At 36.7% G+C, this 12,308-nt stretch overlaps 1 protein-coding gene across 13 annotated transcripts in view; it reads left to right on the plus strand.

Annotated features, from left to right (window-relative positions):
- UNC80 (unc-80 homolog, NALCN channel complex subunit) overlaps window positions 1-12,308 on the plus strand; it is a 230,098-nt gene that overhangs the window by 42,455 nt on the left and 175,335 nt on the right. For 8 of the 13 annotated variants that reach the window (XM_045481069.1, XM_045481072.1, XM_045481063.1 and 5 more), the window contains exons 8-13: window positions 1,561-1,822; window positions 2,946-3,080; window positions 5,038-5,254; window positions 5,888-6,064; window positions 7,052-7,320; window positions 8,406-8,783. In XM_045481069.1, coding sequence (XP_045337025.1) covers window positions 1,561-1,822; window positions 2,946-3,080; window positions 5,038-5,254; window positions 5,888-6,064; window positions 7,052-7,320; window positions 8,406-8,783 — 1,438 coding nt within the window. The remainder of the gene's footprint in view (window positions 1-1,560; window positions 1,823-2,945; window positions 3,081-5,037; window positions 5,255-5,887; window positions 6,065-7,051; window positions 7,321-8,405; window positions 8,784-12,308) is intronic. The other 5 variants (XM_045481068.1, XM_045481070.1, XM_045481071.1 and 2 more) reach the window with 1 other exon arrangement.

Genomic DNA, 12,308 nt, shown 5'->3' on the forward strand with positions numbered 1-12,308 from the left:
GTTTTAACTCATATTTAGTTTGCTACTTATCAATCAAAATACTCAAGATTAGACTACAAGACACCATTGACATTTAAAACCACTGTGTATGTAGGCAGTTGTCCTTCAACACGCCAGACAATGCTACTAATGAAAGTAAAAATAGCCAAGAGCGATGTGTCCTTTTGGGAAGTGCAAAGACTATGAAACTGTCCCCCAGGGCACCAGACCTTGTCTGGGTTTGTATATTTGAACTTTTTACTACAATTCATGGTAAGAAATCCATTTTATGTCAAGACTAATGACAATGTGTGAAGTGAAACAAGTTTCGCTAAACGTACAAATCCTTATTCCATTTGTTGCATTCTAATAGTTTTTATTCTAGTTAACATTTCAAGAGTAGTCATATACTTTTGAATTAATTTCTTGAACCAATAATGAGCCATAACCTTTAGTTCAAAAATATAGGTCTTGGAAGTTTAGGAAAATTTCTCCTCACTTCTCAGTGGCTACATTTTTTGCTGAAGCTCTTCATGTGTGAGTAGTGCTACACTACACACCCGTGCTAGTTTGTAGCAGGGTACAAAAATTTCCCTTTTGCATCACCTAACTCAGGAAGAAACTGTGCTTGGGGGTTAAGTTTACATTTTAGTTTTAAGGTTCCATTTTGGATTCCAGAATTTCTAAGTTTATAATTTATCATTTATTGTCTGCCATTCACTGGACCATCTGTTCCTCAAGACTAAGAAGTTAAACTTACTTATCTTCACATCTCCTAAGATACCTAAGATGATGTATTCTACTGAGTAATTAAATAAACTTACCTTATAGTGTAATTAAATTGAACACTAAATCATGACTATCGCATGTGTTTAAATTGAATAACAGAATTTCAGAACCTTGAGATTTTTAAAAATTAGTTTTGCTATTTATATGAACATATAGCTTTATAACTTTCAAAATGATTTCAAAATTTTGAAAATTTTGAAAATTTTCTTCATAACATAACTTTTGCTTGTTTAGTACTTTGCAGTATTCTTGTTTTTTTTTTTTACATACTATTATCACAATTGATATTAAAATAGCCCAATAAAGTACACAAATATTCCCATTTCTATAAGGAAAAAAAAAAACCTGGTAGCATAGTATAATCCTCAATCTGAATCTCATCTCTTTCTATAGACTCTCCTCATTGCCCATCACCCAAATAACTCACCAACTATACCAATTACTTATTCTCCTCCACCTACCCAAAACTCATGATTTTTTTTAGCTCCATACTTTTGTAGGCATTGTCCCCCCTGACTGAAATGCTGATCTACCCTCCTGCCTCATCCTCAACTTTGCCTAGCTAATTCCAACCTATCTTTCAAAACTCTTTCTAACCTCTCTACTTCCAGAAGTATCTAGCAAAAGTGAAATTAGTAAGACTAGTTGGGAGGATATTAGAGCAAACCAGACAAAAGTTAAGTGAATAAATAAGGAAACAAATGAGAAAAGAAGACCTATAAGCCATGTTGTGTCACCCCTTGGAATGTTTGGCTTCCAATATAATCGTCTTCTTTCTGTCCTTGGAAACAGAGCCTCTCTCGTGATACCTCCATGCCAAAGGTCCCGCTATGCCACCTACTTTGACGTTGCTGTTCTTCGCTGCCTACTCCAGCCTCATTGGTCTGAGGAAGGTACTCAGTGGTCTCTGATGTACTATCTACAAAGGCTGCGGCACATGTTGGAAGAGAAGCCAGAAAAGCCCCCGGAGCCAGATATTCCTCTCCTGCCCAGACCCAGGAGCAGCTCGATGGTAGCAGCAGCTCCCTCACTAGTGAACACCCACAAAACCCAAGTAAGAGAAACTCAGTCCATTGTCTTTTGAATCACCAATTTTGGCCATAACAGATTCTCTTTTTCTTCCATCCATCCATCTCTTATTTATTCCAGTGCTGACTATTTTGTTGGTGGCTTACTCTAATGAAATTGCCCTTTCCCTTCTATCTTTTACTAGACCCTTTTGCTTCTTTTTAGTATTGAATTTACTGTTCAAAAAAATGGTATCTAAATGCCTCTTGTACACACTAATCTAGAGTTAAGACTCTGATGATCCAGAATAATGGGAAATTGGGCCTTCCAGCTACCTGAAGTACTAGTTAATAGATAGCTCTCACATATAACTGTTAATTACTGGTATCATGAAATGTGACATTCACGTTATGTGGAACATGGTTTAACTTTTTGCATAGCTCAGAATTTTTCAGCACCTCAATATCATAATTAGAAATATTGCTTTTCGATATATAGTCTTGCTCTTCATTATAGATGTTTGAAAAAAATAAACTGTATGCCGATTTGATGACATCCCCCTGAAAATCACTTTTTGGTAAATAAATGTGTTAATAGCAACTTGAACACTTTTTCTTTCCCTCTTTCTCATTGATACCATGTATGTTGAATATGTAGAAAAAAAGGTGTAATTTGCAGTGTGTTCCAGTTGTTTGGTTTACTTAAATATGAATTGGCTATGTCTGAAAAAGTCTACATATTCTGAAAATAAACATGAACAATCTAAGAGTATAAAGGGGGAGATACTCCATTTTAGTAGTAGATGACTCTGCTCAAAGTAAAAATCTCCTTTGGTGAATCATTAAACAGAAAAACTTTTTTTAATAAATAAAAATGAGATACCTGTCTCCTCCCTATTTTCTTAGCTTTCCTGAATCTGGATCCTCATGTCTCACCGTTGAAAACTCCAAACAGAAGTTACAAAATATATGATGTTTCTCCTCAGTAGCAGGATATGGATTCTAAAAGTCTGGACGCACAAGTTAAATACTTCATAGATATCAAAACAGAAGGCTTACCCCTCATAAAAATAGGACATAGAAAATGTCAATTTTCTTGTCAATAAGAAAAGTCTTTGGATTTAAAGCCCTAAACCCTGATCATGAAGTCTACCTTTATTTCCTGTTAAGGATCTCACCATGAAGTGTAATGAAGAGGAAAAATCTCTTAGCCCTGAGGCATTTTCTAAGGTTTCGTTGACTAATTTACGTAGATCTGCAGTTCCAGATCTTTCTTCAGACCTTGGCATGAACATTTTTAAGAAGGTGAGTCAAATCACTTATGCTCTTTGATATTTTGGTGATTGAAATACATATCAGCATGACATGAGGTACTTCTGATCATGCTGCAGAATAAGGTGGGCTGGGAACGGAACCTTGAGAAGAGAGGTCAGCCCCCAGTTATAACATGGCTTACAGCATGACCTTGTGTAAGTCCCTCTGTGTTTAGGAATGTTTGCCATTCTAAATGCTACCAAGCTTAATCCTGATGACATGTATAGAGGGCTTTTAGTAGTGTGGTGGTGGAGGTAGTCGTGGTAGCCATGATGGCAACTTAGGTTTCTATGATTCATCTCATTTCATCAAGCATTTTATATAACTGGTTCTCATTTAATCCAATGAGATCCTCATTTATCACATTTTGCACCTAAGAAACTGAGTCTTACTGAAGTTCTTAGAGTGATTTAATCATCCTGGAACATTTATTCTTGAAGTCATCTCCATTTTAAAGACAACAAACAAACCAAACTCTTAATAAAGTAGCAAATCCTTACAGCAGATCACTAGATTTTCTACCTTCACAACTTGTTATAAGTCATAGCATAGGTTTCCATTCAATAAGCATTTTTTAACCATCCACTAGAGTTCTAAAGATGAGAAATTAAAGGACGAGTGTGCACTTGGGAGTTAGCTAATGAGAGTTCAAATTCTCACTCTGCCACTGTCAACCTGTGTGATACTGTGTATCAGTTTCTTCATTTGAAATTTGGATATATAATATACTTACCTCAAAAGGTTATGAGGATTAAGTAAGATAATTCACATTAAGGTCCTTACTGTGCCTGGCACTTTGTAAGTATTCAATAAATGTTGACTATTCTCAAAAAAGAAAGGAAGGAACCGAGCCTTAGAAATTTGGGTAGTCCTTGAAAGCTTGAGTCCAAACTCAAAACTAGGTCTTCAAGCTAAATAGTTCATGCTCTTATGAATCCATCCTTCCACCTCTCTTTTTGTAAGTATATGGAGCTAATGAGATAGAAAATAATATGTATAGAATAATGTATGTGCAGTAGCTTTATTTTCCAATTTTCAAAATAATCAGTTCAATTGTGTTCATGGAAGACAGAACATTTATTATTAACTTATCTATAAGCTCAGAGTGTTGCTAAGCAAGCAGTCATGTCTACTTCATTGTTAATACAATAATAGGCAATGGCTATAGTTTTTCTAAAAACATTGATCATCAGGGGAATAAGTTTTCAGTACTGACTGCACATGAGAATCTCTGGGGAGCCATTAAAAATTCATGTGCCCAGGCCTGAACTCAAGCCAATTAGGTCATAATTGCTGAAGGTTAGGCCCAGACATTGGTATATTTTAAATGCTTCCCAAGAATTCTGAGCTCTTATTTATACTGGGTTTTAAAGTTGTTTGGTAGGAATAATGGGTTTATATCAATTCATGCTGTGTGTCTTTTTTAACTCTCCTTATGAACAGTGGCACACATTTGAAGTTGTCTGGCCAGAACCGTTGATCTCAATCCTGAAAAATGGAACAGAAAATACTGGCTGATCTAAGTGGTGACTTAGGGATCCTATACTCTACATCAGTGGTCCTCAAATTTTAGCATGTATCATAATTACCTACAAGGCTTTTCAAAACCCACATCACTAGGTCTTATCTTCTATGTTTCTGATGTAGTATGAACCTGAGAATTTGTACTTATAACAGTTTCCCAGTTGATCCTGATGCTGCTGGTCCAGGAACAAGCCAACCAAGCAGAAAGACCCAAGGGATATGTTGTCTTTTGCTTTGTTTCTTTCATTCTTTCAATGCATTGTGGAAATGTCACCCATCTCTATCGGATGATACTCAGTGATTTTCTGAGTCTCTTCTTCCTGGAACATTCCTGTAATTTACTGTAGATTGTAGAGCCCTTTGGGAAGCAAACTATCACTTTTCCTTTGCCCTGTGCCTAACCCTTAGCCTCTCATCCTCGTAGTTCAAGAGCCGCAAAGAAGACCGAGAGAGGAAAGGTTCCATCCCATTCCACCACACAGGAAAGAGGAGGCCTCGAAGAATGGGAGTGCCATTCCTGCTTCACGAAGACCACTTGGATGTGTTCCCCACCCGAAGCACGTTCTCCTTCGGAAGTTTCCCTGGGCTTGGAGAAGACAGGCGAGGCATTGAAAAAGGAGGCTGGCAAACCACCATTTTAGGTGACCACAAGGACATTCCAAAGTAGGGCAGAGCTTGAGTGACCTGTTTAGAAATCTGGATCTAGGGCTCCCGGGCAAATCTGCATCTTTCTTGAACAGTTTAGTCAAGAAATGTGGGCCCAGATGCTAGCTTCCTAGTACCAAAGGAATGCAAGTAATTTAATTAAATATGGAAAAACCCTGTATAATTAGGTAATGGCCCTATTTCTTACATACTCTAGATGTGGAAATATGGCCTTAAAGGGTCTTGTGCATTAACTTCATTGTGAATCCAAAGGCAGACTTTAATTTGGATATTAGAAAAGGGAAATGTAAAGAAAATAAAAAGATTCTTTTTTCTTTCTGAATGACATATTCAGAAAGCCAGCTCAAAATCAGGAGCCAGAAGCTAGCTGGAACTCTACATATGGTTTCTGACATTTGGCTTAGATTGGGGCTGATCTTATGACAGGCAGCTTCATCAATCATCTTGACCCTGACTATCCCCAGGACTAGTCTCATTCCTACTATCTGACTGTGCCTCATACACTTCCCAATGTCCCTTTACTCTCACTGCCATCCTTTGGTAAAACAACATCTTGGCATAGAATCTTCCATTTTCAAACCCTCTTGTGGTACTCTTGTTCATCTCAGGGAAATTTACACGGCGGGGCAGTTCGGATGCAGCCACAGAGATGGAGAGCCTGAGTGCCAGGCACTCACACTCCCATCACACCCTGGTGAGTGACCAGCCAGATCACTCCAACAGCCATGGAGAAAACACTGTCAAGGAAGGTGGGTCGGAAGGCGCACCTGCAGGCGGGAGTTCAGGTTCCTTTTCCTGTTTCCTGTTTTTACTCCATGTTTCATTTTCATTGTAATCTGATTCCTTACACTTTTTGAAAATTTGCATTCATGTATTACATTGCTTGGTAATTTACTAGTGAGCCGTTGTTAGGATTTCCTTAGTAACAAAGCTACTCGATGGCATACTGCAAACACCATGTGTCTCAGAGGGAAAGCAAGCCATGCAAATTTGTTTTCAAAAGGTCATAGACCCACAGGGCTAGAAGAGACTTGGAAGACAATTATATGCATTACTTGGACACCCTGTATGATGTCCATCTAAAGGACTTGCCCACTTTCAATGTGAAGAAAGTCACTGCCTTCCAGGGCCACCGAGTCCTTCCTCAGACAGCTACGATTTTAAATAAGTGCCTTATATGCTTTGTGTGGAGAAAACATGTGTGTCTGGGTGGAATCTAAAATGGGTTCTTAATCTGTACTCTTAACCTATGAGCATAATTTGAGCTCTCTTTTCCCAGGAGTATATTTCAAGTATTTGATGATACCAGTTAGTTACCACCACAAATTTATGTTCTATTACTTTTAAGCAAAAAAAAAAAAAAAAAAAAAAAAAAAATCCTTCTTATTTGTTGCTTAAATATGCTAGATAAAACCAAATATTTTACCAGTCACAAACTTGGGGAGAAATACTTTAACTAAACTAGTTTAACTTTATCAGTAGGATCTGCCATTGAATAGTGGGCAAAATCTACCTGTTAAACAAAAGTTAAATTCTAGCCTGAGTCTTAAGGAAGCCAGTTGGAAGTCATATTTTGTATAACCTTCATTCAGATATTACATGGCCTTAACACTTGAGGCAATTCCATGAGAATTGAGAATAGCTTTGAGACTATAAGTCAAATATCTACAAAAGCTTCAGCTGTGATTGTTGTCATGATAATAAAACTGTCTGACATGATAGTGTGGTAAGTTAATATGGGGAAAACTAAGACATTGCTTTCTTTTTATTAGTGCAATCCCAGATCTCCACTATTACAGTTGCAACCTTCAATACCACATTGGCATCATTCAACGTAGGCTATGCAGACTTTTTCAGTGAGCATATGAGGAAGCTCTGCAACCAGGTGCCTATCCCAGAGATGCCACATGAACCCTTGGCATGTGCAAACCTGCCTCGAAGCCTCACAGACTCCTGCATAAACTACAGCTACTTAGAGGACACGGAACATATCGATGGGACCAATAACTTTGTCCACAAGAATGGCATGCTTGATCTTTCTGTAAGAAGAAAGAATTTTTCTTACCAAAGCTTGGAAGATAATGGCTCTTTGATCCAGTTTTTATAAGGCTGGGTAAAATGGGTATATAGATTCTTAGAAATGTTGAATCTTAAAATGAAAAAGCTACCCATATACAAAATTTCACAAATATGTCAACTATCATAGATGTATCTTTCCCCTTTTTTTTCCAAGAATTACATTAGGTGTGATCTGATCTCAGAATATTTTTATAATCCAAAAGAATTAGCAAATCCTGAATATGTATATATAAATATACATAAATGTGTGTGTGCTAAGTCCTTTATAAAAAGTTCTCAGTTTATTTTCTTTTCTTATATAAGCAACATGATTCCAAACCTCCCACATAGCAAGGGAAAATGAATAGAAGTCCATTAAAAGATTTAAACTTGCATTCCCAGGAATGCCTGTCTTGATTATAGTTATTACCAAATGAAAGGGTTGTTATATTTTACAATTATATTTCACAAAATGTTTTATTTCACATTAGGGAACTGGATCAGCAAATAATTTAAAATATTAAAATCAATAAAAGGACATAATTTAAACATGCAAATATTTTGCATTTAAAATTTAAGTGTAAATAATGATACAATTGTGAATACATAAATGTTCCCCTATTATGGAGATATGGAAATTATTGTTCTTTATCCACTATTGACATAAAGTGTAAGGCAGAGGATTAAAGCACTTTGGTGTAAAATATCAGTTGAGCAAGTTTCCATTTGGACAAAAAATGTCTGCCCCATTAACCACTGTTTTTCAGTACCCCTATTAACTGTCTATATGATGGCAAGTTTTGGAATACTTAATGTGAGATAATACAGACATTTTTTTCACACAGACATTTTTAATTCTTTGGGTGACTTATACTTTACGTTAAACACGTACACAAGGTCCTAATACAATGTAGATAGGAACATCTGAGAATTAACTGAATTATTTATGCTTAAGTGCTTAGAACAGCCTAAAGGAAATGATTAAACAGAATAACCAAATCTGTGAACGAAGGTGTAGGTATCTCATGTAAATTAATCATCCTCTGTTTATCTTTGTCTTCCCCCCAGGTTGTTCTGAAGGCTGTTTATCTTGTCCTTAACCATGACATCAGTTCTCGTATCTGTGATGTGGCACTAAACATTGTGGAATGCTTGCTTCAACTTGGTGTGGTGCCTTGTGTAGAAAAGAACAGAAAGAAGAGTGAAAACAAGGAAAATGAGGCTATGGAAAAAAGAGCAAGTGAGGGAACTTTCCAGTTCAAAGGAGTATCTGGAAGTTCACCCTGTGGATTCGGGGGCCCTGCGGTTAGTGGAGCTGGAGATGGTGGAGGAGAAGAAGGAGGAGGTGGAGGCGGAAGAGGTGATGGAGGTGATGGAGGTGATGGAGGAGGAGGTGGAGGAGGTGGAGGTGGACCTTATGAGAAAAATGAGAAGAACCAAGAGAAGGTATGAATGAACCACCTTCTGTGTTCTCATGAAATGTTGCCCCTAATTTCTTTCCAGTGCCTGCTTGCCAGCAATTAGTTGACTCAATCACAATTAGTCACTAAAACAAGAAAGTCACTAAAACTAGAAATCTCTTCATTGAGTTTTCACCAGGCATTAGTAGAAACAGTTACATGAAACTGTATTCTCAGTTCAAAAACTGTATTATCAATTCAAAGACCAATTCAAGCAGTGTTAGAGCTAATTCCCTGGTCATGTCATTTTTGCAAGAGAGTATCTGCATTACCATAATTCTCAGTCTGCCACCAACGATTGTCTCTTTCTAGTTTTTCAGGGTCTGACCTAATTGAGCAATGTTTTCTTCTCAGACTACCATAGCAAAATATCACAGATTGGGCAGATTAAACAAAAGAAGTTTACTTCTCATACTTCTGGAGGCTAGGAACTCCAAGATGAAGGTGCTAACAAGGTTTCTGAAGCTTTTTTCTTGGATTGTAGGTGGTTGCTGTCTTGTTATGTGCTCACATAGCCCCTTTTTGCTGTATTCTCTCTCTCTGTCTTTCACACACACACACACACACACCCCACCCACAGAGAGACAGAGAGTGACTCCTCTGTTGTCTCTTTTTATAGGGCACTGATCTTGGGGTGCCTAGATGGCTCAGGCAGTTGAGTGGCCAACTTCATTTCAGCTCAGGTCATGATTCCAGGGTTGTAGGATTGAGCCCTGTGTCAGACTCTGTGCTGAGCATGGAGCCTGCTTGGGATTCTCTCTCTCTCTCTCTCTCTCTCTCTCTCTCTCTCTCTCTCCCTCTCTGCCCCTCTCCCCTGCTCAAGTGCTCTCTCTCTCTCTCTCTATCAAAAGTTTTTTTTTTAATAAAAAAAAAAATAAGGGCACTTATCAGACCAGGGACCCACTCTCATGATGTCCACATGTAATCCTAATTACCTCCCGAAGGCCATAATCAAATACCATCCCATTGGGAGACAGGGTTTCAACATATAAATTTGGGGGAAACACAAGCAGTGTCATCTTTCCTCATGATGGTGTTTCTTCTCCTGATCTAAGGAACACATTTTGGGGCAGCCAGTTTCCATCATGGTTGAGAAAGAAAGGGAAGAATTTTGTTCAGTTAATTGGTTGGTTTGTTAGTGTTGGTTTGAAAGACTAGCCTTGGTACTCTCATGTTTTACATCTTATGTTTTTAGCTTTCTTATTATTGATTATCCCTGAATTTAATTCCCTTTGCTCTGGCAACACCTCCTTTATGATCTCTGCACTTAATGCCAAGAATTAGTTTTCTCCTTTAATTTGGGTTTTAAATAAGAATTACCATAGCTTAAAATCACATAACTTACACTGATTCCAGTATGAGGTTTTTGTTGGAAAATGCTGTTAACAAGTTGAAATCAACAAGGCATTTGAATCTCTAACAGGTCACGATGTACATAGCAGGTTGTGTTTACAGGTGTAAGATGACATTGTTCAGAGTTCTACCGTCTACACATTATCTAAACTATGAATTGTCCGTTTTTTTTCTTACAGCGTGTCAGGTTTTTACATCTGAAAAGGTGTTGCCGTGCTCCTTCCTCTTTCACAGTTTCTTCTCCATCTCTTTCTAATCCTACTTGGTACATTTTTAATGTGTATTTATCATGTGTGTTTCTGCATCTCATTATCTACTCCTATATTCCCAATATTCTGGGTCTCTGATCCAAATATTCTTTCCCAATATTTGGGTTCCTGAATCATTTCTTTAAGATTTTCTTCTTCTACCCTAATCATAAATATGTGTTTTCCAATTCTAATAGCATCTTCCAGTACTTAAGGTTCTCAGTTTCTTACCTATTCATACATCACTGAGGACAATCCAAAGATCCTCATATCTTACTTTTACTAAACTTCTATGTTTTACCTATCAATCTAAGCTGGTACTCAAAGAGATAACAGATGGTGTTATGTTCATTACAATATTCAAGGGAAAATAGAAAACAATAAAAGGGAGTTGTGAAATTTTGATAGACTTTTATTAGTAAAGCTTAGATAATCCAATTAAATTGAAGAAGGCTTTGTTATGTATCCTAAGAATTTCTGAATTTCATTATTAGTATCATATTTTTGTTTTTACTCCTAAAATTATATCCAATTAGTATCTTCATCTGATTTCTTATTATAGACCTGAAATTCTCTTGCCAATTTAAATCTAGTTATTATACTAGATACTAAATAATATAAATATTATTTTGACTTAAGTTATCACTCTTGATTAGATGGGATTTTTTGAAGTTAGATTATGTGGGCTCAAACAGCCACCAAAATATCAATGTTTTGTGGTTATGCAAAATAATATTCTTTATAGTAGAAAGAATTTATAAAATAAAACTTAATTATAGGTCAAGTGCATATATTTGTGATTCACACAGGTCTGTTCTTCCCCAAATCCCTGTTATTTTTGGTGAAATCAGAATTTATCTAGTCTTGTACCCTAGTAATACCAGAAACATGGGGAATTGATTAATTCAGAAAGGAAGATCTAATTTCTATTTCTATATTTGCTACTAATACTGAGAGCCTGAAATGTATCTGTCCTGATTTCTGCCTATAGCTTGAAACATCTTTCTGAATGTCTGCTATAAAAGGAATCTAAATCCTAAGGACATCTGAAGGTCCAAAGAAAATCAAACCTGAATAGATACTTAAAAAGAGCTTTTGGAGCTAGAGATTTTTTAAGGAACATATAGTAATCTAAAAATGTATGTAAACCATCTTCCAAATCAGGCCCTACCCAGGGTGAACTTTTCTGAGGCCAAGAGGGACTGAAATCCAGTGTAAGCTCTGCTCACTGAGCTCTTCACTCAAGGGCTGTATCTACTAAAAGGGCTCATCTTTTTCTGATTCATTTACCCAGAGGAATGCCTTTTCTAATTTGCACAAAGTTGTCTTAGAGGAGAGCAGTATCCCACACCTACAAATGATAAACATTTTTGTGCTATTATTGTGTGTCTTACATATTTTGATTCATGTTAGCCTCACAGCTGTATGATATAGGTATTATTATGATTCCCATTTTGTAGGGCTCAGAGTGGTTAAGTAGCTGGCCCAAGGTTATGGAGCTAAGATTTGAAGCGAAACTAAAACATTTCCGAATGTCATATATATATATATACACATATATATATTATATATATATTATATGTATATGTATATGTATATATACATACATATATACATATATATGTATATATACATACATATGTATAATATTTGTATGTATAATATGTATAATATATATTATGTAAATAAATGTTTACTGATAAGTCCAAGTCTTCCATTTGCAACCACCTGATCTATAGAATTCCCAGGAAACACACTAAGATATAGAGATGTGTGTACAGGAAGTTTCCTGGGATGTCTTCGCAGGATCAACATCTATGAAGTGTGAAATAAACAGGATGAGGTAGAGGGAAAAGCTGAACTGTAATATAGTTGTAACAGAGAACTCAGCCCATCACACAGGAAACTCT

Source organism: Leopardus geoffroyi, chromosome C1 (assembly GCF_018350155.1).
Source record: "Leopardus geoffroyi isolate Oge1 chromosome C1, O.geoffroyi_Oge1_pat1.0, whole genome shotgun sequence".
Lineage (NCBI taxonomy): Eukaryota > Metazoa > Chordata > Mammalia > Carnivora > Felidae > Leopardus > Leopardus geoffroyi.